Source organism: Labeo rohita, chromosome 1 (genome assembly GCF_022985175.1).
Source record: "Labeo rohita strain BAU-BD-2019 chromosome 1, IGBB_LRoh.1.0, whole genome shotgun sequence".
NCBI classification, from domain to species: domain Eukaryota; kingdom Metazoa; phylum Chordata; class Actinopteri; order Cypriniformes; family Cyprinidae; genus Labeo; species Labeo rohita.
In genome coordinates, this window is record NC_066869.1 from 1,004,398 (window position 1) to 1,032,306 (window position 27,909).

Genomic DNA, 27,909 nt, shown 5'->3' on the forward strand with positions numbered 1-27,909 from the left:
CGCTGTCATATATGAGTTACAGTTATCAACAGTTCAGGTGTTACTTGTTAAAATGCTGCTAGAGAATCAGTGGGTTTGTGTTTGATGTCTGAACAACAACTGAAAACCTCAAGAGCAGAACCGAGAGAGAGAGACAGAGAGACAGACACTCATATGGACGGCTGAGGTGAGACAGTGCAGATAAACTCCAGCAGTCTGTCTGTGTCTCAGGTTCCTGCAGGATTTTTCATCTCCTCCAGGGTTTTTTTTTTTTTTTGTCTGGATCTTCAGGTCCAGGTGCGACACACGCGCGCGCACACGCTTCACGAGCGCCGGGCGGTCCGGTGCGGCTGACGGGCTGAAGACGACGATGATGAAGATGAAGATGAAGATGAAGACTCACCGGATTACCGGAATCGCGCCGCTGATCGTTTTATTGCTGCTGCACACGACACGAGCAGGTACATTCACACCGACATTTCTTCAGCTCGCTCTGGAATTATTTTTGGGGGGAGATCAAACTTAGTCCTCAGTCTTTGGGTTAGTTAAGGTTTGTCTATTCACAACCAGTGAAATCGTTAAGGTGACGAATCATGCGTGATGTGATGATCCGATCGATCAATGAGCGGATTATTCAATCTAAACAGATTCTGTCAGTGATTTGAGAGGCGCAGTCTGTGTTCATCTCGCGATATCACGGAACTTACTGAAATATTTCTAATAAGTGAATATATAATGAGATGATAATTGATAAGTTTACTCCCTAATATATTCTGTCGATGTTCTGGAAGCGATCATCAGGTGAAGGCGATTCTGTAAATCATTTTGGTTACTGAAATGTTTCTAATAAAATAACCTTTTTTTTTTTTTTTTTGTTTTGACTGGGGTCTATAGATAGACAGACAGCACAGTTCATTTAACATATGAAGTCTCCTTTAAGACTAAGCTATTTGCAGTTATCAAAACAATAAATTAACTTATTGTGTTATTAAATGAATATCTGTTGTTTTGACAAATGTATTGGCTGAATGAAGTATTTTGCATTTAGTGAATGAATAAATTCAAACTTACAAAACAAAGTAGTGTTACTTAGTATCATTGTTGAGAAAAGCTACTTTTTAAAAGTAATGCGCTACAAGATTGCGTTACGCCCTAAAAAAGTAACAAATAATGTAACTTAGTTACTTTTTATGGAAAGTAATGCGTTAAGTTACTTTTGTGTTACCATTTAAATCTGGCAAGGGCTTGTATGTTTGTTTTTAATATAAAAAGTAGTATTTTTGTCAAATGTAACAGTCCTTTCCCACCAAAAGCATCAGGCTGGAGGAAAAGTACATTTATGTCTGTACCGTAGGACACAAAGAAGAAAGTATAGCACTCTTCAGCGATGATAATAATAATAAATGTTAGTTTATCTTGAGTAATTTTTTAGCTTATTAGTATGGTTGAATTGAATCATCAAAGGGCAACAGTAAATACACTGGTTAAAAAAATGTGATTAAATACAGAAAAGATATTTGTTTTAACATATTTAATTATTGCAGGTTTGCTGCATATTCTGAGTTGCATTTCTCATTTTGAAGAATACTGAATCTGTTCTTTTTTTATTTTTTTTGAATGAGATAAATGAATGTGTATTCACAGTTATTCTAGAAGTAACATCTTACTCCTGATTTCTCTCAACATAAGGACAAGAGAGCTTTCAATCAATAAATGGGGGGGAAAAGTAACTGGCGTTACTTATTTGAAAAAGCAAATCAGATATTTTCTTGTAAATTAAAAAGTAATGCATTACTTTACTAGTTACTTGAAAAAAAAGTAATCTGATTATGTAACTCACGTTACTTGTAATGCATTACCCCCAACAGTGATTAGTACAATTATTAAGACGTAATTGACACGTATCAAGTTGCCAACAATTCATTCAGTTCATCAATACTGAAAGATTACTTCATTCATATAATATGATGCTTCCAGGTTCTTCAGTCTGACTGTGGTGGTTTTGGTAAGCCTGTAGGGGTCTAGAGAGACTGGCTGTTGTTCTGTGGTGGTTTTCTGGATCTGATCTTCGTCCAGCAGCTGTTTCTCATTCACAGTCCCTCTGTCTGGCTCCTTTTAGGTCTGCTTTGTATTTTTGTGAAGTAATGGATCTTTAGCTTTCATTATTGAGCGTCACAATGCTGTGAGAGCGTGTTATTTCTGTGATGGCGATTTGCTTTGATAAACCCTGAGGGCGTGAGACCAGGACTGTGATGTTTCGATCGTCAGAAGCACATACAGTAGGTTCAGATCTCAGCTGAAGTTACTCAGGGGCATCAGGTGGGTAATAATCTACTCAAAGACGTTCAGGAAAGAAATGAGAGTGCAGGGCTTTTTCCACACATTCCCAACACGTCTGAAACTGTCCGGCGTTCCAGCGCGTGCCGGATAAACGCTTTCTGCTGCTCCGTGTGCTGCACAAATGCAGCAGGAATCTGAGGAGATCTGGATGTTTGAGTCTGAAGGCAGAGGAACAGTGACCGTGTTAAACCCGGTTTTGAGCAAACACCAGCAGATTTATCCGTGTGATGATGTCACAGGCCATGTCACAATCACAATCACATGATAAATGTGACACTTCTTAGCACAGTTGATCATCTATTAGCACTATTCATTTATAGTGCACCTGTTATGTGAAATATTTTAATAATGGAGATAAAGATAAGATGTGACACTTCAAATTACTGATAGCTCAGTTCGCTGTGGTATATTTGGTCCAAAAATACATTGTATGGGTCAAAATTATTGATTTGTTTTATGCCAAAAATCACTAGGAAATTAAGATCATGTTCCATGAAGATATTTTAAAATAGTGCACTTAATTTTTATTAGTAATATGCATTTTAATAATGGAGATAAAGATAAGATTTTTTTGACAGACATATATTCAAAATATGAAAATCTAACAAACCATACATCAATGGAAAGCTGTTTATTCAGCTTTCAGGTGATGTATTAGTTTATTAGCTCTGTTTGTTGTTTGCTTAGGGAGCTGAAAGAGCGTTTGGTCATGGAGATGGCATCAGTCATCAGGCTGTTTAATTCATTGGTCTCTAAGAGTCTCATCAGGTCAGTGTTGACCTGTTAACTCACCCGGTGTTCAGTGTGAGGGGTTTTATGAGCACTGCATGACTGTTTTGTGCTGAATGTCATGTAATGTTGGTTTGTGGTTTTTGTCTCCAGATGTTGTAGTTTTTGCAAGAGCAGTGCTGATCTTTTTGGACATCTCTTCAGATGTTGTAGTTGAAGAACTTTGTACTTTTTCTAGTCATTTGACTGCTTATAATAAATGGTTTTGAGAAATATCTCAGTGTTTTTTGTCCATACAGTGGAAGTCAATTGGGTCTGATATTGTTTGTTTCTTTAACATTCTTCACAATGTCTTCTTTTGTGCTCCTCAGAAGAGATGAAGTATTACGGGTTTGGAACAATATGAGGGTGATTAAATGATGACAGAATGATTTTGAGCTGAACTATGACTTTAAAATAGTTGGTCATATGTGACCCTGGACTACCAAACCAGTCATAACCAGTCATCTAAAAGCTAAAAATAAATAATTGATGTATGGTTTATTAGGATTGAACAATGTTTGGGCGAGAAACATCTATTTGAAAATCTGGAATCTGAGGGTGCAAAAAAAAGTTGAGAAAATCGCCTTTAAAGTTGTTCAAATGAAGTTCTTAGAAATGCATATTACTAATCAAAAATGACGTTTTGATATATTTACGGTAGAAAATAAACAAAATATCTTCATGGAACATGATATTTACTTAATATCCTAGTGTTGTTTTGGCATAAAAGAAAAATCAATCATTTTGACCCAAACAATGTATTGGTGGCCATTGCTACAAAAATACCCGTGCTACTTCAGACTGGTTTTGTGCTCCAGGGTCACATAATGAACAACCAACTCTTCCAGATTATTATTGAACAATCAGAAATGCTCTGTCTTGAGCTGCAGCTGCTTCGATGGTTTAATGGAAGAGCTGTTTTATAGTAAGAATGATGTTTGTCTGTGTTGGGTTCTGGAGTTGCTGTTCTTTTGGAGAGTAGTTCTTGATGCTTTCAGTGGGTTCCAGTCAGTGTTTTGGTTTCTAGGTTCTTGTAAGTCCTTTAAAGTAGAAGTTCACACAGCAGACGTTCTTCTGAAGAGCTTAAGGAAATTTCCAAGTGAAACTGGACTAGTATCTCTCAAGTACAACTAATGTTTCATATCTGACGCAGCTGCACATTGTCATTGTTAAGCATGTCATTCTTCAGACGGCTGTTGATGTGATGCACAAGCTTTGGCATGTTTTCACTAATTCCTCAGGATGTGCTTCTGGACGTCTTCTCAGGTGAGGTGGTGGTTTGTCGTTTTCCTCCTGGATTGAGTGTTTTAGCAAGGTGAAGTTTGGCTGAATGATAAAGAAATAATCCGGACTGTCTGTGCTCTCAATCTGGGCTAAATCCGTAAATCCCTGCCTTGACCTTTAACCCCGAACCCTTTACAGTTTCCTGAGCTCTTGACCTCTTCCAGATCTCCGAAGGTCAGTGTTGAGGATTGGTGTAGATTAGAGTCATGACCTCTCCGGTCAAGCTCACCCAAAGATGAAAACTGACTTACAGAAATGAACCGCGGTGAAACTCCAGTGTGATCGCAGTTCACATTGAATGATGATTTGAATAGCTTTATACCATTGTTTGAAGCAACTGCATGACACATTTTTATATATAGTTTCTTCTTTAAATATAAAAAAGTAAACATTTAAAAATTAAAACAATGAGAAAAAAAACTTAAGATAACCTGTAGGAAGTCAGGTTTTTTTTTGTAATTGTGCCTTTGAACGATTACATAATTGTGGCATCTGTAATTGTAATCACGATTATAAATTTGATTAATTGTGCAGCCCTACTTAAACTTCAAAAATTGTGTCTATCGACGTCTTTCTGCAGATGAAATAAAATATGTTCTGATGTCCATTCATGTTTTTTTTTACATTTTAACTAAAGAAGAAAGTGATTGGTTCACGTGTCTAATACAGCAATACACTGATCTGTCACATTAAAGAGCCACAAAACGGTATTTATAGTTTGAATTTCATAAAAAATGACAACACTGAATGACAAAGCTGAGGTCTTTTTTATACTATAAGTAACCTGCTCTGTCTTGTCTGTCGGTGTGTTGTCAGTTTCCTCTTTGCTCCACAATGCTCCATGATGTGCAGTGTGAGAGCGGCATCGTTTGTCGGATGTAGCAACAGTAACTAAGAAGTGCAGGTATTTGCAAAGGGTCAATTGAGAAGAAAGTGCTGAACTTTCTTCACCTGTGTCTTATTCTTCATGCAATCCAGAACAGCAGCACAGCTGTACGGTTTGTTTGATTTGTGACATCTTTAAGTAACTCAGAAGTAACATAATGCATTTCCATAAACAGTAACTAAGTGACATAATTAGTTACTTTTTAGGCAGTAATGTAATATTGTAATGCATTACTGTTTTTTTGTTTGCAGTATAAATGCAGTTCAGTGGATTGTAATGACCTTCTCATCATATGACTGTGGGTCACTGCAGTACAAATCAAGCTCAGTGTGGTGCATTTCAGTGCAACATGAGTTTAACTCAATACAGCTCAACTGAAATTCAGTCCAGTGGAACCACAGCTGCACTGCAACGTGAGCGAACTATAGTTTCTGTGTTCATTCTGAACTCGTCTGCAGATGTAAAGCTGCTTCCTTGATCATAGTAGTGGTGTCTACATATAGTTTCCAGTGCACACGCAGTGTATGAATGCAGGAGAACTGCCTCAGTTTGGAACCTCACACTAATAATGTTTCTCTGAAATCGCTAGTGTGACTCCAAACCTATTTACAGTTTGAAATACTCTAGTACTCGTGTGGTCATTTGAATGAACTTTTGGTGTGAACAATGTTTTGAACTGTTCTAGAAGATCTGCTGTTTAGGTTCTGTTCGTGAAGAGCACAAATGAGAGCAGAAGTGTGAAATATGCATTGCTTTGAATCTACTTGAACAGAGAAAAACTGAAAGTGAATCAGGAATGAAAGCCAAAGGTCAGAGGTGAAGGTCAGGGGTGTTGCTGGGGCAGACACCTTTAATAACACCTGTCCTTCATCCGTTTGTGATGTTGGGATGTTCATCAGCAGTTTACTGGGTTATGTGTGTGTGTGCACACATGAAAGAAGCCTTTCACAAAAACACAAATATAAAATGTCTGGAAGTCTGCGTTTCTTAATTCACCCTCATGTCGTCATTCACATCTGGCTCCCAGACACACACACACTCACACACACTCACACACACACTCCCCTGCAGCTGCTGTTGTGTCTTTGATCTGTACCTTGTTGTCAAAGTCTTTCCAAATGAGTTAAGTTTTTCAGCTTACAGATGAGAGATGTGTGTGTGTGATTCTTGTGTGTTAAAGACATGCTAATCATGCCGAGAACTTTAATGTGTGTGTGTGTGTGTGTGTGTGTGTGTGTGCTGCAGATGCAGGTATTACACAAGCAGCAGGACTGATGTGAAGAGACACATGACCAGTTCAGACCTGCATGAAGATACCTTCACACACACGCACACACACACACACAGTCGCAATCAACTTTCACCTGCTGTCAGTCAGCAGCGTCAGTGTGTTCCCCATAAACTGTGACAGACAGACAGATGTGAGGTCTGTCCATGACAGTGACTGACAGTGTCGTCTCCAGCAGCCAATCACATCGATGTTCTGAAGACTCTGGACCTATCAGATTCCATGGAGGGCGTGTCATTGGAGGCGGGGCTTTGCACGAGTAGGCGGGGCACAGAGGAGGCGGATCTCGCTTATAAGATTGAGAAGAAAATCCAAGTTAGTGTTCCGACCAATCAGCTCTTCCCAGGTACGTGCCAACACACACACACACACACACACTTACTGTAAACTGAGACATCTAATAGACATAGATGCAGATAATTTTACAGTTTGGAGTCATATATTTTTAATTAATTAATATAAATTTTCAAATAAATTGATGATTTTATTCAGCAAGGATGCATTAAATTGATCAAAAGTGAAAAGACAGACATTTATAATGTTTCAGAGTGTTTCTATTTCAAATAAATGCTGTTCTTTTGAACTTTCTATTTATCTGTGAATCCTGAAAAATAAAATTTATGACAGTTTCTACAAAAATGTTATGCAGCACAGCTGTTTTCAACATAATCAGAAATGTTTGTTGAGCAGCAAATCAGCATATTAGAATGATTTCTGAAGGATCATGTGACACTGAAGATGCTGAAAATTCACATTTGATCACAGCGATCAATTACATTTTAACATATATTCACATAGAAAACAGATATTTCAAACTGTAATAATATTTCACAGTATTAATGTATTTACTGTATTTTTGCCCTCTTTTAGATTCAGAGTTCCCGGTGGATTTCTCAGTGTTGGTGACGGTTCGACCGCGGCGCGGCGCTCAGTGTTTCCTGTTGTCGGTGTATGACAGCGAGGGCGTGCAGCAGTTGGGCGTAGAGCTCGGACGCTCACCCGTCTTCCTCTATGAGGACCACAACGGCCAGCCGACCCCTGACCTCTACCCCATCTTCAAGAAGGTCAACCTAGCGGACGGCAAGTAAGTGACGTTATGTGTTAGAATGTTAACCTGCAGTTAAACGCTAACCTCTCACTATATATGAAGCTGTTTGAGTCAAACCTGTCATCAGTGCAATCAGAAGCTGTTGGAAAGACTGTATTTAGGAGTTGAACATACAGCAACAAAGTCAAAATTATGAGTGGGAAACATGAGAATTAATAGGTGCAGCGTCTGTACTGATGGTAAATTTCAGAGAAAACCTCCCAAGTCAAGTCACATTTTTTTCCAGTTCACTGAAGCTGAATCAAACACTCCTTGGCTTGTTCATGAGAGTGGGTCAACATCTGATTCATGAACTGAGTGAAAGAATCGTTTGATTCGTTCATAAGTTCAGTTCATTGGAGCAGATCATGACTGAATCAGTCAGAGTCTGTTCCTGACAAACCATCGTGTGACTTCAGAAGACTTGACATATGGAGCACGAGTCACGTTTTTGCCTGAATTAACCCTGTGAAGCACATCAGTCAGCCTGCAGGTGTTCTTCATTTGCTGGTTTTGGTCTGAATGTTCATCTGATGGATGGAGACCTGAGACTCACTCAAATCCATCTTCACCGTGACCTCTGACCCTACAGGTGGCACAGAGTGGCCTACAGCGTGGAAGGTCAGAAGGTCACGCTGTACCTGGACTGTCAGAAAGTGGCGACCCTTGATCTCCCTAGAGGCCCCGAGCCTAAGGTCAGCACGGACGGAGTGACGGTGTTTGGGACGAGACTCCTGGATGAAGAAGTGTTTGAGGTGAGTGTGTGTGTGTGTGTGTGAGAGGACTGATTTCAGATGGAGTCAGTGAGTTCACTGAGTGATCTTGAGTTGGGACACAGCAGATATGACTTGATATAGAGCAGTGAATGAAACAAATAAAGAATATTAAAGGCTGCATTTATTTGATCAAAAATACAGTAAAATTGTGAAATATTTTTAAATTTTCAAATAGCTGTTTTCTATGTAAATATATGTTAAAATGTAATTAATTGCTGTGATCAAAGCTGAATTTTCAGCATCATTACTCCAGTCTTCAGTGTCACATGATCCTTCAGTAAATATTCTGATATGCTGATTTGCTGCTCAACAAACATTTATGATTATTAGCAATGTTGAAAACGGTTGTGCTGCCCAATATTCGTGTGAAACCATCGTACATTTTATTATTCAGATTCACAGATGAATAGAAAGTTCAAAAGAACAGCATTTATTTAAAATATAAATCTTTTGTGACATTATAAATGTCTTTACTGTCACTTTTGATCAATTTAATGCAGCCCTAATGAATAGAAGTATCAATTTCTTTAAAAAAAAACTGTGAACAGTATTGTATTTCTGTGTGTTTAGACATGATTTTTATATGGTACAAAATTGCCCATGAAGCTGTGAACATAGGTTTAAAATGTCGGTGAAATTATTACATGCTGTTGTCACCTGTGAAAAAGCTTCCTTCAGCTTTCTGCCATTAAAAGCTCATGGGTTTATTATGCTTTTGTTATGGGTTTAAGCTGTGCTGCATGAAAGTCAAGGAATTACGACAGAACTGTGTTTATTCGGTATAAAAATTGCATTCAAGTTTGATTTGGGCCTTTGTTGTTTTATAGAGCCTCTGCTGCTCATCATTAGTGTCGTTGTTCAGCTGATTGTGAGTGAATGGTGGTTTGGAGTGTGTGTATATACTGTATGTGTGTGTGTTGATGTTTGTGTGTGTTGGTGTGTGTTTCAGGGTGAGATCCAGCAGCTGTTAATCGCTCCAGACCCCAGAGCTGCTGCCGATTACTGCCACACCCACATTCCCGACTGTGACTCCGCCCTCACCTACAACAGCCTATCGCTGGACCCCGTGGAGGTAGCTCATTTACATGCCTTTCAATGCACACTTCATTCATATTCACATTAGTATTTCTGCATAAATAATGAATATAACAGCTGCCCGTCTCTCATTAATATTGATGTCTGTTTTTTGGCTCGGTGACTAGTATAGTGTCAAACATGTTGTTAAGGACTCGTGCCAGTGTTTATATTACACCCCGCAGCTGCTGTAGGTCTGATTTACAGCCGTTACTCATCTGCACAAACACTGTCTCTCTTTCAGATGACACAATAATTCTTATTTTCTCATTGATTTTTAATGATAACTCACAAACCTTTAAAGACAGACCTGCTGTGAGTTGTTAATTGATGATTTATGCTTTTGTTGCCTGCATCATTTCAACAGTAATTCAGAAATCTTCACCTATTCATTTATCTGTCTGTCTGTCTATCATAGACGTATAAGTATTTTTGACAGGCCAATTTTTAAATACAAAAAATAATAATAATATCTGTTGTAATTGTTCAAACATTAAGAATGTTGTGTACACATAAATTCACATTAGAATTTAAAATGAAGTAATTTTAGTGTTTTTTTTTTTTTTTCATTTCGTTGAATTGGCCATGACCTTAAAAAATGTCATGTGGTGCAACTATGATTTATATTATTAATTTAATATAATTCATTCATTCATTTCCTTAACATGCTTATTTTTTAGATGTTCTCAGTAACTAAAGTGTTTAGAAACTTTTTATTTAGAGTTTTTGTAAATAATGAGTTCCTATGTTTGTTTTATAATTTCGGAGTTCAGAATTATTTTTTCCTGTAAATTGCATAAAACTAATAGAAATGTTTTAAAAATACCATTCACTTGCTGTAGCAGTGATTCATATTTTAACCACAGAAATGAGATATTTTACTTTTAATTGAATACAGTTATTCCTATTATTGGTCGCACCGCATGATGTGTGGTTGCTCCAAATGACGCAAATGATGTCTTATATCATTAAAAATCAATTTAAAGAGAAGTGTGAAAAGTGCAGCACATGGCATTAACTGCAGTCATTTCTTTAGCCCCAGTTATTTCTGACCCTTCGCTGGGAGTTTAATTAACAGGCAGTCTGAGCGATCATAACACCAAATACACCATTTTGTCTGACAAACAAACCAGACAGGAGAGTAGATTAAAGTCAGTGGACTTGAACTTGGTGTGTATTGACATGATATTTCATAAAATGGAAATTATCGGACAAAGTTTGTTTCTATATTATGATGGAAAATAAATACAAATGCTTTGCAATTGTAAACAGGATTACAAAACACTTTTGAAATCATGCCAAATAGTGCAGAAAATTATTCAGAATAAATTTAGGGTCATTTCAAAGACGTTTCCAAAACAACAGTTATGGCCGGACGGTCGCACCACACAATATTTTGACATGACAAATAACTAATCTTTTTTGAAAAGTTAAAGTGAGTCCTTACATACTTTTTGCTTCCAGTCAGAGTTTGTAATGTTGCGATTCTCCTCGTAGTTTGTTGGTTTGGTTCATGGATTAAAACTCATTAGTGAAGCATTTTTAAAATCCCTGAGGGGAAAACGAATGGAAGATAAGCTTCTATGGTGTCTGTTGTCATGGTGACGCAGGTCAAGAAGCCACCAAGGAAGCCAATCGAAGAGGAGTTTGACGATGACCTTTACAATGACCTCTACAGCGACCTGTCTGTGTCCACTGCAGGAGAAAATGTGACCGAGTATGAGGTGAGTTTGAGTAATAATACTTCACTACTATACTTAAGTGTTATTTGCAGGAATTTGTACTTGAGGCTTGTTAAAACTAAATGCTTGTACTGTTGCTCAGTTCCATTTATTAGGTATTGATAATACTGGTTACTCTATTATAATTCATGTAGATTTAAAAAATGTCTAAATCTTTTCTTGTTGATTTAAATAAAAAATATTATTTGTCTGTATCCTTATGTAAAGTTTTGACAGTATCTGTACATGAACTATTCTCACACTGTGTGTGTGTGTGTGTGTGTGTCAGATAGTGGAGTACGAGGACGTTGAGAACGAGACGGAGTATTTTAAGGAGTACACTGAGTATGAGGACTATGAGTACCGTCCGGCAGAGAGAGAGGAGCAGTTCTTCAGCGGTCAGGTCTGTCTGTCTCAGCCGTCTGTCTCTGTCTGTGCGTCTTCTTCACGTGTGTCTCATGTGTCTGTCCTCTTCATTCAGGTTCTCGGTCCGGAGAAGGGACAGAAGGGCGAGCCGGCGGTGCTGGGAGAGGGAACGCTGATTGTGGGACCACCGGGCCTGCCTGGTCCTGAGGTGAACTGTCATGAAATCACTGTGATTCGCTATGGTTTTATGTGTGTGTCAGAGACAGACGGTGTGTTTCGGTTGTTTCACGCAGGGGCCGCCAGGTGAACACGGCCCTATGGGACCCCCAGGACCGATTGGAGATCCAGGAGACCCGGTGAGACACACACACACACACACTTGTCATGATTGTCAGGCTCATGATGGATATTACACACTCGTCTGTCTCTCTGTCATTAGGGACCCGAGGGCCGACAAGGACTTGCAGGGGCTGATGGGATACCTGGACCTCCAGGCAATCTACTGATGCTACCAGTGTGTATCAACAACCTATCAGTCAAAATATACATATACTTACAGAGATGTTTGTTGTGATGTTTGTTGACTGTTCAAAAGTTTTGGGTCAGCAAGAACTGTTTTTGAAAGAAATTAATACGTTTATTCATCAAGGAAGCAATAAATTGATCAAAAGTGACAATAAAGACATTTATAATGTTACAGAAGATGTAATGTTTGTTGAGCAGCAAATCAGCATATTAGAATGATTTCTGAATGATCATGTGACAAATGATGCTGAAAATTCAGCTTTGATCACAGAAATAAATTACATTTTAACAGATATTCACATAGAAAACAGTTGTTTTAGATTGTAATAATATTTCACAATTTTTACTGTATTTTTGATCAAATAAATGCAGCCTTGGTGAGCAGAAGACACTTCTTTCAAAAACATTAAACAGTCTTACAGACCTCATATTTTTGAACAGTAGTGTATGTTTATTGATTGTGTTTTAATGAACACATGGCAGTCAATGACTGATGTTTATAGTAATTAAATGAACCAGGACTGAGGCAGATGATGTGTGTGTGTGTGTGTGTGTGTTAGTTTCAGTCTGGCGGTGACGCTCGTCTGGGTCCCGTCATATCGGCTCAAGAAGCTCAAGCTCAAGCCATCTTACAGCACACCAAGGTCAGACTCTACTCTAACTCTACTCTCACTGTCCTCAAGATGATTTTAGGGACATGAAATCAGGATTTTAGCATATCAGACACACAGTCCATTAATGACCACACTCTCAGTCCTGATGTTTGTGTCTCAGCTCTCTCTGAAAGGCCCACCGGGACCGTTAGGACTGACGGGACGTCCAGGACCGCTGGTGAGTATGTCTGAACAAGAAGACCCTATTATTTAAACATTACAATGAAAAAATGTTTGTGTATTTTGGGGACAAATTTGTACCTAGAAGTGACATAAACCAGACAAAACATTATAAAAATGCAGAAGGTTTAGTGCTAGGGTTAGTGTGTGTGTAAGGCTTTCAGTGTTTAGAACTCACTGTATCTGAAAACAGTGGAAGTCTATGGTTCAGTGTGTGGCGCCCTCTAGTGCTCCTGTGTGTTTGTGCTCTGTATTATTCAGTGAGTCACTAGAGGAAGAGCTGCATTTAGCTTTAGCTTCATCTGGATAGTTACAGAAACAAATGAACAAAAATTGTGACCAAATCAACAGAGGAACAGCAGACCGAGCTCAAATCATTATATTAAGAGTTCACTTTCAGTTTTGTGTGTTTTTTTTGTTTTAAGTGACTTCCTGAGTGAAGAAGCATGAGTGTTTGTAAATGTGTGTTTGTGATTGTGTTTTTCAGGGATCTCCAGGACCGCGGGGTCTGAAAGGCGATCATGGATTCACAGGACCACCGGTACGAGAGGAGACACCCAACTGATCACCTCCTATACATATACAATACCAGTCATGTTATTGAAAGAAGTCTCTTTTGCTCACCAGGGCTGCTTTTATTTAATCAAAGATACAGTAATATTGTAAAATATTATTCTAACTTCAAACAGCTGTTTTCTATGTGAATATCTGTTAAAATGTAATTTATTTCTGTGATTAAAGCTGAATTTTCAGCATCATTACTCCAGTCTTGAGTGTCACATGATCCTTCAGTAATTATTCTGATATGCTGATTTGCTGCTCAACAAACATTTCTGATTATTATTGTCTGTCTTTAGGGTCCTCGTGGGCTGCCGGGGGCTCCGGGACTCAATGGTAAACCAGGCAAAAGGGTGAGTATCATCAACACAACAAACACCATCAGACACCTGCATGAACACCTGAAACACACCTGTGTGTGTGTGTGTGTGTGTGTGTGTTCAGGGTCGTGGTGGGATCGACGGAGCCAGAGGTGAACCAGGAGAGACTGGAACTAAAGTAAGAGAATGTTTCTCTGCTGAAGTCTTGCAAAATGCTCTGATTAGAACATGAATTTCTAGTCCACCACAAATGAGATTTCTGTCTCTCTGAGATGATTTCTGTCTCTCTGTGTGCTGTTATCAGGGTGACAGAGGGTTTGATGGGTTACCAGGTCTGCCTGGAAACAAGGGTCACCGGGTAAAACACTCTCCATCAACACTCATTAACCTCAGTGTGAATGAATGTTCATGAGGGGCAAACACATTCATCTCTGTGTGTCTGTGTGTGTGTGTGTGTGTGTGTGTGTGTGTGTGTGTGTGTGTGTGCAGGGAGATCCAGGGAAGAAGGGACCAGTCGGTCCTCCAGGAGTCCCTGGAGAAAAAGTCAGTGAACATTTCTTCCATATTCCTCTGTAACTTCTATCTATAGGCCTGTTTGTCTGTCTGTTTTTGATCAGGGTCACAGTGAATGTTTGTTGGTTTCTCAGGGTTCAGACGGTCAGCCGGGGCCGAGAGGTCAGCCAGGAGAGCCTGTATGTGTTCACTCCTGTAGTGTGAAGTATTGCTCATCATTTTCATTGATGCACTGATGTGTCTGTCAGGGACTGATTGTGTGTTAACATGTGATCTGGGTGCGTGTGTGTTAGGGTCTAGCAGGGTTGACGGGTCAGAGAGGTCTTCCTGGTCCTCCAGGACAGCAGGTGAGTGTATAAACCCCTCATGCGGTGTGTTTGGGTCTCATTATTATGTTCACATTATGTGACTGACCTCGTCAGACTACAGGAGGTCACATCAAAGCATCATATGGATCATCATGTGTGTGTTTGCCAGGGTATTCGTGGGGTTGATGGAGTTCAGGGTTCAAAGGGAAACATGGTAGGTACTGCTGATCTGAGATGTCTTAAAGACACTGAAGCTGTGGGTCAGCATCATACACTCTTCTCGTCTTCACACAGGGGTCACCAGGAGAACCTGGAGCTCCAGGACAGCAGGGGAACCCAGGATTCCAGGTACGCACATTTGAACAATTTATTTGAATCCACTTAAATAAAATAATTTACAGGAACATAAATATTGCAAATGCACAAAATCATGGACCAGTAGCATACAACAGATCTTCACAATATTAAGCATGTTACCATGTTATGGATATAAATAACAATGTCTCCGCCATATATGACGGCTGCCTATAATAGCAGACAAAGCACAATACTTTGCTAACCGTTTAGCCCTGTTTTTTGGCATCCCAAGTTGTTGAAGCCCTCTTACAACCAGCTCATGTGTTCTGTTCTGCAGGGTTTTCCGGGACCTCAGGGAGCAATTGGATTACCAGGGGAAAAGGTGCCGCTCTCTTTATTACTATAAATTACATAATAGGTTTTGGGGACAAGCTTACTGAAAATATGGCAGATGAACAGATCCTTGACAGGTGACAGGTTCCTTGACGTTAACAGGTGTCTTTCTCTGTCTCAGGGTCCTCAGGGGAAGAAGGGAATGAAGGGCTTACCTGGCGTCGACGGCCCACCGGTGAGTGTTGAACGCATGATGTTGTTGATCTGTGCTGCCCCCTGCTGTTCCTAATGATGCCACTGCACACAGGGTCATCCAGGACGAGAGGGGCCGCCTGGAGAGAAAGGCCTGCTGGTGAGATTGCGTAAATGAGTGTATGGTGTCATCTTATTAGTGCCCATGTGTTCACGTCACTGATTTTTACTGTGTGTGCTTCCTGAAGGGTGCAGCAGGTGTTCAGGGGCCTGTGGGATATCCTGGACCCAGAGGAGTCAAAGTACTGATCTCTCTCTATCAAACATTAGTGTGTGTGTGTGTGTGTGTGTGTGTGTGTGTGTGTGTGTGTGTTTATTGACTGTACATGTGTTTTAGGGCGCTGATGGGCTCAGAGGACTGAAGGGCAGTAAAGGAGAGAAGGTGAGATCTTCTCAACCAATTTCAGTCTAAAGTCATCACATCTCCAACAGTCACCACATGCCCAGATCTCACTACATTCTCAAAGACTAACACATCTTCAAATACCATCTCCATCTATAGACATTGTGAGACATCATAACATCTCCAACATAATAACATCTCCAAGAATCATGACATATCCAGATATCATAACATTGTCAGACCTCAACACGTCCTCTTATATCCTGTCTCTAGATATAGTGAGACATAATTTCTGCAACATCATCACATCTCAAAGAATCATCACATCAAATATCATAACATCCCCCAACCTTCAGCATATCTTCAGATATCATAACATTGTCAGTTATCATATTTCCAGACATTGTGCGACATCATAACATCACCACATTTCCAATCAACACCTGTAAAGATAATATAACCTACCCAGACTCCAGCACGTCTTCATATATCACATTTCCAGACATTGTGACCATAATCACGTTCAGATATCATAACATTAGATTTCCAAAGTGTGAGAAATCACAACAGCTCCAACAGTCGACATGTCCAGATATCATAACATCATCAGACACCATCAGATCTTCAGATATCACATCTCTAAAGATCATGCGACATCATAATATCTCCAACGATCACCACATATCATATCACCAAATATCATAACATCCTCAAAGACTAGAACATCTTCAAATACCACCTCTATCTCCAGACACTGTGAGATATGATAACATCTCCAGCATAATCACATCTCCAAGAATCATGACATATCCAGATATCATAAGATCGTCAGACTTTAGCACATCCCATATCCAAATATTGTGAGACATCATAACATCTCTAACATTATAACATGTCAAGATATTATAACAACGTCAGTTATCATATTTCCAGACATCGTGAGACATCACAACGTCACCAACATCACCACATCTCCAACAAACAACACATGCACAGATGTCATAACTTACCCAGACTCCAGCAGATTTTCATATATCACATGTCCAGACATTGTGAGATAATGTGACATCCTCAACTATCATCACGTTCATATATCATAACATTAGATTTCCAAACAGTATGAGAAATCCTCAGACACCATCAGATCTTCAGATATCACATTTCCAAACATCATTAGACATCTTAATATCTCCAACAGTCGTCAGATATCACATTTTCAGGCATCATGAAACCCAACGTTAGTGCATCTGCAGATAACATGTCCAGATAACATAACATGCCTAATCACAGGCACATTTTCTGATATCTCAAACATTGTGAGATCATCACATGCCCAGGTATCAGACAGCATCTCTTAAATATAACAATTGCAGACATTTTGAGACGTCATAAAATCATCACATGTCTAGATGTGATCAGTTGTCTTTTTCAGAGGTTAGTGGAGCACATTGCAGTGAACACATGCTTGTGTTGTGAGGAACTTTCATCACACTGATTAATTGTTATGTATATGGGGTGTTGTGTTCAGGGTGAAGATGGTTTCCCAGGAGCGAAAGGAGAAATGGGAGCAAAAGGAGACACTGTAATGAGATGCAGACACACACAACACAAACACACTAATAAAACACACAAACTCACCCACAGACACTAAAACATGCTGTTGCCTCAACTGTGTCTGTCAGGGAGACTCGGGTGCTCCAGGAATGCGTGGTGAGGACGGACCTGAGGGCCCCAAAGGACAGAGTGGCCCCTTGGGTGAACCTGGACCCGCAGGCATCGCTGGAGAAAAGGTAAAATAGTCTGCTACAACTTCATTAGTAATAATCAGTAGAAAAGATCACTCCATATCAAACACCCTTTCTGCACACACATTTTCCTCTTTCCCTCCATCATTTCTGTCTCTTCCTTATGATTTTATCCCTCCTGTCTCTCTCGTTTTAGGGAAAACTGGGTGTTCCAGGTTTACCAGGTTATCCAGGACGTCAGGGTCTGAAGGTTAGAGGAACACAAACAGATGATTAATGGATGAATGTTTCAGTTGTACGGGAGAATAACTGGTGGTTTCTTCTCAGGGTGCTGATGGGTTTCCGGGTCCTGTCGGCGTTCCAGGAGAAAAGGGGAAGAAGGTCACTGAAAACATGATTTAAAACATGATGTGATACACTTAAACATATAAGTATGTAAATATAGACTCATGTGAGCATAATGTGTTTCTCAGGGTCCACCAGGTCCAGCAGGGGTCGCCGGTCAGAGGGGACCCAATGTGAGTGTTTCTGTCCACACTGATGATTGTCAGCATCCCACATGAGTCACATCCAACATCATTAATGTGTGTGTGTGTGTTGTCAGGGTGCGAGAGGAGGCAGGGGTGCGAGAGGACCTACTGGGAAATCAGGAGAAAAGGTCAGACGTCATATCAGCTCTTCAACACACACAGAAACAAACACTTAGTTTCTGTATTACATCAGCAGCGCTGAACTTATTTACTTTGATTATGAGTCTGTTCCTATGGACTGTGTTTGTATTGTTACAATGACTGTAAAGGGTCAAACTGTCTCTGCTGTAGGGGTCTTCAGGACATGATGGCCCTCCAGGGCCCACAGGAGAGAGAGTAAGAGAGAATCACACCACATACAATCAAATGTTTACATTCAATATATGAAAACAAATTTGGAAAATAACACAATATTGTTAGAGTTATAAATATTTGATCATGTGATTTTATATTGTTAGTTATTGTGATTAAAGCATATGTTCATGTACTGCAGGGTCCACAAGGGCCTCAGGGACGTGTAGGTGAGGTGGGCCCCAAGGGACCCAACGTGAGTAGCCCTCATCTTCACCTCAAATAATAAGACAACACGTATGAGTGCGTTCTGGTGTCATTCTCAACACTGTGTGCAGGGGCCTGCTGGAAAAGACGGCCTGCCTGGTCATCCAGGCCAGCGGGGGGAGCCGGTGAGTCTGGGAACATCTAAAAACTTGTAGGCTTATAGAAACTATAGAACGTGGTTGTAATGTTGAATGATTTAACCCTTTAATACTAAATGCTGTGCAAAAATCAGCAATGCCCTAAAATATTCATGTAAATGTACCATAAATATTCACACATATATGTGGTCTTTATTTGTTTGTGTTTGCTTTGTTTGCTGAGTATTCAGGCTTTGTGATTTTATGTTGTGGAGTGTTTTGTTGGTCTGCTGTTTATCTGGTGTTTGATGGTTTGACTCCTAACAGGGTTTCCAAGGCAAGACGGGTCCTCCAGGACCAACTGGTGTCGTTGGGCCGCAGGTGGGTTCATCGTGTCAGACTGGGTAGATCCAGTGTCTTGCACCTCTTTAGGTTAAGCTAAAGGCCACAGGTGTTGTTCTGACTGGTGATGATTTTGTTGCAGGGTAATACTGGAGAAACTGGACCGATGGGTGAGAGAGGACACCCGGGCACCGCAGGACCTGCTGGAGAGCAAGGTTTACCTGGAGCTGCTGGGAAGGAGGGTGCAAAGGTGAGAAAATCATTGGCATCAATCATAACGCTCTCTCCACTTGTAACTTCTCTCCTTATGATAACCCTAACCCCAACATATAATATGTGTGTGTTTGGTCATCAGGGTGACCCTGGAGGTCCAGGTACTTCGGGAAAGAGCGGCCCAGCAGGTCTGAAAGGTTTCCGTGGAAGTCGTGGAGCACCGGGTGCCATGGTAACATAGAGAATACTATACTGATGCTGATTTATGATTGTTGCCGGTGATTATGATTGGCCAGTGTTGTCATGTGACCTGTTTTCTCTTGTGTAGGGGCCAGTTGGATTAAAGGGAGGGGTGGGGCCAATCGGGCCCCCTGGACTTTCTGTACGTAATCTCTTCCACTAATATCACAAAAGCACATTAAGCATATATAGTTTCATATTGTGTTATGTTTGAGGTAAAATTATGACCTAGATAAGTTCTTGTCATGATTTTTCACAATCAAAAGTATTATTGTATTATACAATAGTATTATACAATCAAAAACATATTATTTCACAAATATATGTGTTTCTTCCAAGGGGCCCACAGGTGAACGAGGCCCCCCTGGACTGGCTGGTGCCATTGGTCAGCCTGGCCGACCTGGAACCATCGGTGGGCCTGGACCAATGGGAGAGAAGGGAGAGCCAGTAAGACACGCCCCCACATGTGAAGATAAATAAATGACCAGTGAATGACAAGTGTGTGTGTAACTATGTGTTTGTGTGTTCAGGGAGATAAAGGTCTGATCGGACCCGCAGGACAGGATGGTGAGCAGGGGCCCGTGGGATTACCAGGGGCTGCTGGTCCTCCAGGACCCCCAGGAGAGGATGGAGATAAGGTGATAAGGGCATATGTTCATCTGTGATTAGTAGTGATGATGTTTGTACACTATAATCAACTTTTTGTCCTGAACAACAACTAAAAACAACCGAGAACACCCTGGCAACCACACAGAAGTGCTAATAACCACTAATAACCACTTATTGCTTGATAATTAAAGTCCTGTGTGTGTGTGTGTTAGGGGGAAACAGGGGCTCCAGGGCAGAAAGGCAGCAAAGGAGACAAAGGAGAATCAGTAAGTGACTGAAATAAAACACACATCACATTCATATGTCACATTGTTACTAATGACTAAAATCTGCTCTTAGGGGCCTCCAGGTCCAGCCGGCACTCAGGGACCAGAAGGGCAGCCAGGAGCACCGGTGAGTTTTTGAGAAAAAACAACATCTTCATCTGTGTTCAGAGAGTGTGTGTGATGAAGTGTGTTTGTGTGTTTCAGGGTGTGGATGGTGAGCCCGGTCCTCCAGGACAACAGGGCATGTATGGACAGAAGGGAGACGAGGGCCTCAGAGGATTCAAGGGCTCCAGGGGCCCCATAGGGCTCCAGGTACCTCTCCTCTATTTCAATGAGAAATCAAGAGCTGTAGATGTAGCTGTTAGTGTGACAGAGGCCCGTCATGTAATACAGATACGTGTGTGTGTGTGTGTGTGTGTAGGGGATGCCTGGTCCTCCTGGAGAAAAAGGGGAGAGTGGGAATTCTGGTCTACTGGTAAGCTTGTCAGTTCATCTGTCATTCATGATCATGCTTATTTATATCTATGTTATGTAATTCACTGTGTGTGTTTGTGCATTTCAAGGGTCCTCCTGGTCAGTTTGGGCCTAGAGGAGCTCAGGGACCCTCTGGTGGACAGGTACATGAAATATTTTATCTGTTAACCTGCATGTCATGTGGCCATTAACCAACATTAGAGAACCAAGGTGTGAATGTGTTGTTACATAATTGAAATATTCACCTAAGTTCAGAGGGGTTCAGCTGATGGAAAAGGTTTGGGAATCCTGACGCAGGCGCACTTTGTGTGTTTCAGGGTCCTCCTGGTCGTCCTGGAGTACGTGGTCAGCCTGGTGGAGTCGGTGAGAAGGTACGTCATGTTCCTGCTGATGATCACATGATTTGATGAAACACATGCATTATGTTATATCTCATTGTGACTTACAGGGTGAAGATGGTGAGTCTGGTGATCCTGGACCTGTTGGTGTTTCTGGCAGCGCAGTGAGTCCATCTCTCCCTTTCTGAGCACCCTGTGTGACACACATCTTTTCTTTTTTTACCACACCACCCTATAAAACCTCTGTGTGTGTGTGTTTTCAGGGTGAGAAAGGTGAGCAGGGTGAGAAAGGAGACACAGGACCACCTGGAGCTGCAGGTTCACCAGGAGCCAGAGGAGCATCTGGAGAAGATGGAGCAAAGGGGAACGCGGTCAGTATGTGTGTGTGTGACCTCAGTGTGATCAGTCACTGCGGTAGCTGATGTATCCTCTGTCTTTGTCGCTCTACAGGGTCCTATTGGTTTTCCTGGAGATATGGGCGCTCCTGGAGAGCCAGGTATTAACGTGAGTATCTTCACTGATGTCGGTCAAAGACGTTTTGTTAGTTGATGTTCTGATGGTGAAAGATCTCATCTGTTCTCTAAGGGGATCGATGGGAGTCCTGGATCTAAAGGAGATAATGGCGACCCAGGCAAAGCGGTGAGTATGTTTTATGCTTATGACATTTATGTAAGCTCATGCTCTTCTTCTATACAGAGCTCCCAATGCCTCTGAATCTGTGTAGGGCAGTTATAGTGTTATGGCGTGTGTAGTGGTACATAGTGATCTCTCATCATGTTTCGACTCTGGTGATTAGGGCCCTCCAGGACCCTCTGGAGAACCAGGACCACCAGGAAGACCAGGACGCAGGGTGAGTGTGTGTTTGTAAGAATCAGGTTAAGTACTATGCAATTCAACTTTCTTTGTGTACGTGTGGAGCTTCTACCTGCTTTTGTGTCTCTGGGTTTGTGTTTAGGGTCACTTAGGTCCTCCTGGAAAAGAGGGGCGGCCAGGGCTGAAAGGAGACAAGGTGAGACAATCAGTGGACGATAAATCGCAAAGTCTTCATTCATTTTCTTTCACATTGGATAAGTGCCTCCCACAGTGAGATCTCATTGGTCTTATCGGGCAGTCATTAAGCATCTTGGGAACCAGTCAGTAGTTTTGGTAATTCTGTCGTGACGTGACCGCAGCAACATTGGAACAAATGTTCAGTTCCAGCAAACTCCTGAATGAGATTTAAGATGTTTTAGAGAACTAGCTGACCTCATGATGTCCTTCTAATCCGTTGTGTTCAGGGAGCTCCGGGTTACGAAGGCATCATGGGAAAGCTGGGGCCAGTGGGCGGTCAGGGGAACCCAGGGAAAGCAGGACCTCAGGGACTTCCCGGAATCCCTGGACCAGCGGTGAGCTCTGTTCTTCTTATTATTGATGCTTTTTCTCTGCTCAAACCCACGGACAAAATAATGAGCAAAGGAACAAGAGCCCTTGACTCCGGGCGGAAACAACTTTGGGGGCAGTCGTGGTCTAATGGTTAGAGAGTCGGACTTGGTCACAGGTTCAAGTAGGAATTGTCTGGCTGAAGCCCCCTGCTGGCCTGGAGCTGAGGTCTCCTCTTAGATACCTGTCAATGTTGATATAATAAAGGTGAACGTCACATTCTGTCTCTGCTGTAGGGAGAACAAGGGCTGAATGGACCGCCAGGTCAAACAGGACCCCCGGGGCCGATGGTAAGTCTCAATAACACTCCTCTTGCACTGATCTTTAATATGACATCAGACTGACAATCTCATTATACGTGTGCAGGGTCCCGCTGGACTGGCAGGACTGAAGGGAGATCCGGGCAAGAAAGGAGAGAAGGTATGTCACCACACACACATACACACACAGTAAATACTCATGACTTCATTATTTCTGTATGTGTGTGTCAGGGTCATGGCGGTTTGATCGGTTTGATTGGGCCGCCGGGTGAGTTTGGAGAGAAAGGCGATCGAGGACTGCCGGGAAACCAGGGGCTGCAAGGAGCCAAAGGAGATGAGGTGAACACACATATATATACACACATTCACACACACACTTAAGAAGGTGATTTAAATGTTTCTGCTGACAGGGTCCAGTTGGACCTCCAGGACTCACCGGACCACCGGGACCACCAGGACTGTCTGTGAGTCTCATGACACTTTAATCTTCACAAACAACAAACTCGTCATGGTTGTCTGGATCTGTTTGGGCTTGTTCTGGTCTCACAGCTTCAGTCTGTAACACTGTGTTTCAGGGATCCATGGGACATAAAGGATCTAAAGGAAACCAGGTAAAAACCCACTGCTTTTCATTTTTATTGGATTTTGTAATAATCTGCTGACCATTTAAGATGAGTTAGTAGATACTGAATAACTTGTGTAATCTGTTATGAATTATGTGGTTTATATAAGGGCCCTATTGGACCCAGAGGAGATCCTGGTCCTGCTGGACCTCCTGGTCCACCGGTGAGTCTCCAGTCACCTGTATGATAACAAATGGCAGAAGGAGCGGTAACTGAACAAGTGATGCAACTAAACATCTCTCCATCTCTATCCAGGGTCTTCCTGCGGTAGGAATGGTGGCTCCTCCAGCGCTGGATGGCCGAGGGAAGAGGAGGAGACATTCGGATGTGGATGGAACGGCCATTGAGGATGGACAGATGCAGGACGAGGAGGCTCAGGGGGAGGAGAAGGACATGGAGGAGGTGTTTGCGTCTCTGGCCTCCATGAGGACGGACGTAGAAGGACTCAGAACTCCACTGGGCACCTACCACAGTCCTGCCCGCACCTGCAAAGAGCTGTGGATGTGTCACCCTGAGTATCCCGATGGTACGGACACAACACACTTGTTCCGGATCTAGAGAATGTTTTCGAGATTTCTACATTTGCTACTCTTTCTTAGTCTACACCACTGGAGGTGTCATCATCATCATTGTCCTGTGTATTCTGAATTTGTTCTCTCTGTATGACCTTTGACCTCAGGAGTTTACTGGATTGACCCCAACCAGGGTTGCCATAGAGATGCGTTTAAAGTGTTCTGCAACTTTACAGCAGAAGGTGAAACGTGTCTCCAGCCACACAGCAGTGTACAAGCGGTGAGAGATTCAAATCACATTAACCCCAGATGTGAATTCACATTTGAATGTTTTAATTAATTTAATGTTTTAAAAAAAGACCTGTCCAATTGCTGTAGAAAAGGGGAGAGGCCAAAAAGTTTAAGAAATTCAGAATTAGCCAAACTTTTATTTGTGCCATATATGATCAGAAATAACATACTGCTGACATGTTAATGACATTTATTGTGCACAGGTCAAAATGGCTTCATGGAGCAGGGAGAAACCAGGAGCATGGTTCAGCCAGTTTAAGAAAGGTTCACAGGTGTGTGTGTATGTGTGTGTGTGTTGTGTATCTTTATCCTCTGTGCTCTCATTCACACTCTCATTGTCTGTGTTGTGTAGTTTTCATATGTGGATGTGGATGGAAACCCCGTTCATGTTGTGCAGCTGGGTTTCCTGAAGCTCTTAAGTGCCACGGCTCGCCAGAGCTTCACATACGTGTGTCAGAACTCCGCCGGCTGGTTCGACAGCACCTCCCTGAGCCACAGACATGCCCTGCGCTTCAGAGGCAGCAATGGAGAGGAGCTGACACAGCAAAACGCACATTACATCCAGCCCACGCACGACGGCTGTCAGGTACACGCTCACCTCAGTCGAGACCTTCAGTTCACATGAACCACTCAGTGAATCCTGAATCAGTGCACATAAAGATTTGAATCAGGGTACATGATTCAGCAAATCCTGCAGTGGTTCACATAAATGACTATGTGAATCCTGAATCAATTTACACTAATGACTCAGCAAATTCTGAGTCAAGTCACATAAACAACTCAGTGAATCCTGAATCAGTGAATCCTGAATTGGTTCATATAAATGACTCATTAAATCCTGAATAACTGTGCATAAACAGTTTGGCAAATCCACAATTGGTTTACCAGTGAATCTTGAATTGGTTTATAAGAACAAAGGGTTGCACATAACTCTGTAGATCCTGAATCAATTAACATAAATGCAAATTCTGAATCAGTTTACACAAACTATTCAGTGAATGCTAAATCTGGTTCATATGAATGACTCATTGAGTCCTGAATCAGTGTACATAAACAATTTGGCAAATCCTGAACTGCTTCACATAAATGACTCCGTCAATCATAAATCATTTTATAAGAACAAATCTGCACATCTTGAATCAGTACACATGAACACCCTGAACAATTCACATAAAGACATATCCCAAGATATGATTCAGTGGTTCACAGAAATGATTCAGTGAAGCCTGAATTGGTTCATATAAATCAGCAAATGTTGAATCAGTTCACATGACTAATTCTGTGAATACGGAATCAATTTATGTGAAAGACTCACGATGTGATGTGGAATCAGTTAAATGACTCAGGCAATCCTGAATCAGTTCATATACACAATTCAGCTAATAATGAATCAGTTCACATGAACGACTCAGTGAATCTTGAATCGGTATATATAAATGATTCAGCAAATCCTGAATTGGTTCATATTAACAACTATGTGAATCCTGAATTCACACTAACGACTCAACAAATTCTGAGTCAGTTCACACAAACAACTCAGTGAATTCTGAATCAGTGTGCATAAACAATTCAGCAAATCCTGAAATAAAAAGAAGAAAAAAAAATCATGAATCATTTTACAAGAAGAAATCTGCAAATCCTGAATCAGTTCACTTGAATAACACAGTGAATCATGAATTAGTTAACATTAAAGCAGATCAGTTCACATAAACAATTCAGTGAATCCTGTAGTTGTTCATATAAATGACACATCAGTGTACGTAAACAATTTGGAGAATCCTGAATTGATTCACATAAATGATAAGTGAATTATAATTCAGTTTACAAGAACAAATCTGCAAATCTTGAATCGGTTCACAACCAATTCACATAAAAGCAAATCCCAAGTCAGTTCACAGAAATTATTCAGTGAATCCTGAATTGGTTCTTATAAATGACTCATTGAATCCTGAATCATTATGCATAAACAATTCTGCAAATCCTGAAATGGTTCACAGACACATGTCAGTGAATCCTGAGTCAATTTACAAGAACAAATCAGTGAATTTTAAATCGGTTCACATGAGTAACTCCTGAATCAATTCACATAAATGACTCAGCAAATCCTGAATCAGTACATATGAATGACTCACTAAATCCTAAATCAGTTTCTATGAGCAACTGAGTAAAAGAAATGACTCAGCAAAGCCTGAATAAGTTTACATAAATGACTCAGTTGCCCGTCCACATAACCACACTTGTGGTCTTTGTGCTAGACCACCTGATTACTTATATAAGTAATTTCCTATATTTGACCCAGATGTGTTCAAGACAGCATGTAGACACTAATGTGTGTATATTTTCATTGCCTGATGGGACTGATGGGAAAAATGCAAGTATTTACAGAGCTTTATTTTTTATTTTTAATACTTTTTTTAAAATCAACTTCTAAATGTGTGTTCAGTAGTCAACAGATGACACAGTTTAATTTGTGGTGCTTCCAACTGTGAAATAAAACTCAGTTGCAAATGTTGTACAAATAAATATACTCATCTTTGGACCAATGATACGTGCAATACTTAGTTTTACCACCAAATTATATGTAATGTCTAACTATTAATTATTCATATTTAACTTGCACTGGAAAGGTTTCCATGACCTCTTGTGAGATCTCTGCAAAAAGACTCCTGATTTGTTCTGTCATGTGATGTTCACAGCGTGGTGTCGTGTGTTTTCTCTGTGCCTGCAGTCGCGTTCGGGGCAGGAGCGGACCGTTCTGGAGGTGGACTCTCCGCAGTCGGACGTTCTGCCCCTCGTGGATGTGGCCGTGACGGATTTCGGGAGCTCGAAACAGAAGTTTGGTTTCAGCGTGGGGAAGGTTTGCTTCAACGGCTAGTCGAGAAAAGACTTTGACAGTGTATATATTTATACATCAGTCCTTCAGGTGCTTGCGTTTGTCTAATAACAGGAAGTTGCGCTTGAAGGGTGATCATGTGACATGATTACACACATCCAGACGCTCTTGTGTTCGGCTGTTTACAGAGATCAGACCTCACAGAGATTCACATTTATTTTGTATTATTGTTTGAAAGATGTTGATGTATTTTTGTATTTGTTTGTATAATTGTTTCTTAATCTTGGTGCTACATGAGGCCGTATTTTAACTTGTTTACATGAGCTCTATGTTAAAGACATCTCAGCAGCTCCATCCAGCGGGTCGGGATGTCGACCGGTTTGTTTGTAGTGTTTAATATGGATGGAGATTCTCTGACTGTGGTTTTGATAAGTACTGTTTGAGAGGAGAGATTTTTAAATAAAATTATTACTTAATAATATCACCCGGTTTAGGACACGTAATTTACACTGATTCACACAGATCAGATCAACATTTTGGTGAATGGTTCAGCCTGTGTGACTCAAGACATGAAAACACATTCAGGCCATATTTTATGGCAAAAATTATTTTCATGCCAGTTAAACACATTTACACCTCAAAAATCTGATTATTCTCAGTGATGATTTTCAGATTCATTAGGCTTTATAATTTTATATTTTATATTATTTTATTTTATTTTATAT

At 40.9% G+C, this 27,909-nt stretch overlaps 1 protein-coding gene across 3 annotated transcripts; it reads left to right on the forward strand.

Annotated features, from left to right (window-relative positions):
* Window positions 1-52: 52 nt before the first annotated feature.
* On the forward strand, window positions 53-27,844 carry col5a3b (collagen, type V, alpha 3b). 3 transcript variants are annotated; one of them, XM_051107384.1, is made up of 65 exons: window positions 53-440; window positions 6,724-6,894; window positions 7,419-7,632; window positions 8,228-8,390; window positions 9,361-9,483; window positions 11,096-11,209; window positions 11,496-11,609; window positions 11,688-11,780; window positions 11,866-11,928; window positions 12,012-12,086; window positions 12,658-12,741; window positions 12,872-12,928; window positions 13,418-13,471; window positions 13,788-13,841; window positions 13,933-13,986; window positions 14,113-14,166; window positions 14,298-14,351; window positions 14,456-14,500; window positions 14,615-14,668; window positions 14,799-14,843; window positions 14,924-14,977; window positions 15,264-15,308; window positions 15,441-15,494; window positions 15,567-15,611; window positions 15,700-15,753; window positions 15,849-15,893; window positions 17,383-17,436; window positions 17,537-17,644; window positions 17,796-17,849; window positions 17,927-17,980; window positions 18,073-18,117; window positions 18,204-18,257; window positions 18,421-18,465; window positions 18,623-18,676; window positions 18,759-18,812; window positions 19,092-19,145; window positions 19,249-19,356; window positions 19,462-19,551; window positions 19,648-19,701; window positions 19,899-20,006; window positions 20,090-20,197; window positions 20,381-20,434; window positions 20,508-20,561; window positions 20,639-20,746; window positions 20,856-20,909; window positions 20,998-21,051; window positions 21,226-21,279; window positions 21,357-21,410; window positions 21,510-21,617; window positions 21,697-21,750; window positions 21,832-21,885; window positions 22,043-22,096; window positions 22,202-22,255; window positions 22,524-22,631; window positions 22,902-22,955; window positions 23,032-23,085; window positions 23,157-23,264; window positions 23,336-23,389; window positions 23,501-23,536; window positions 23,658-23,711; window positions 23,804-24,074; window positions 24,228-24,340; window positions 24,555-24,623; window positions 24,704-24,937; window positions 27,080-27,844. In XM_051107384.1, exons 1-65 carry the CDS (start codon window positions 350-352, stop codon window positions 27,224-27,226), a joined length of 5,175 nt encoding a protein of 1,724 aa, XP_050963341.1. In that variant the 5' UTR covers window positions 53-349; the 3' UTR covers window positions 27,227-27,844. The 3 variants fall into 3 exon arrangements, with proteins under 3 accessions (XP_050963341.1, XP_050963349.1, XP_050963357.1); XM_051107392.1 differs by having other exon boundaries at window positions 6,727-6,894; XM_051107400.1 differs by lacking the exon at window positions 24,704-24,937.
* The last annotated feature ends 65 nt before the right edge of the window (window positions 27,845-27,909 follow it).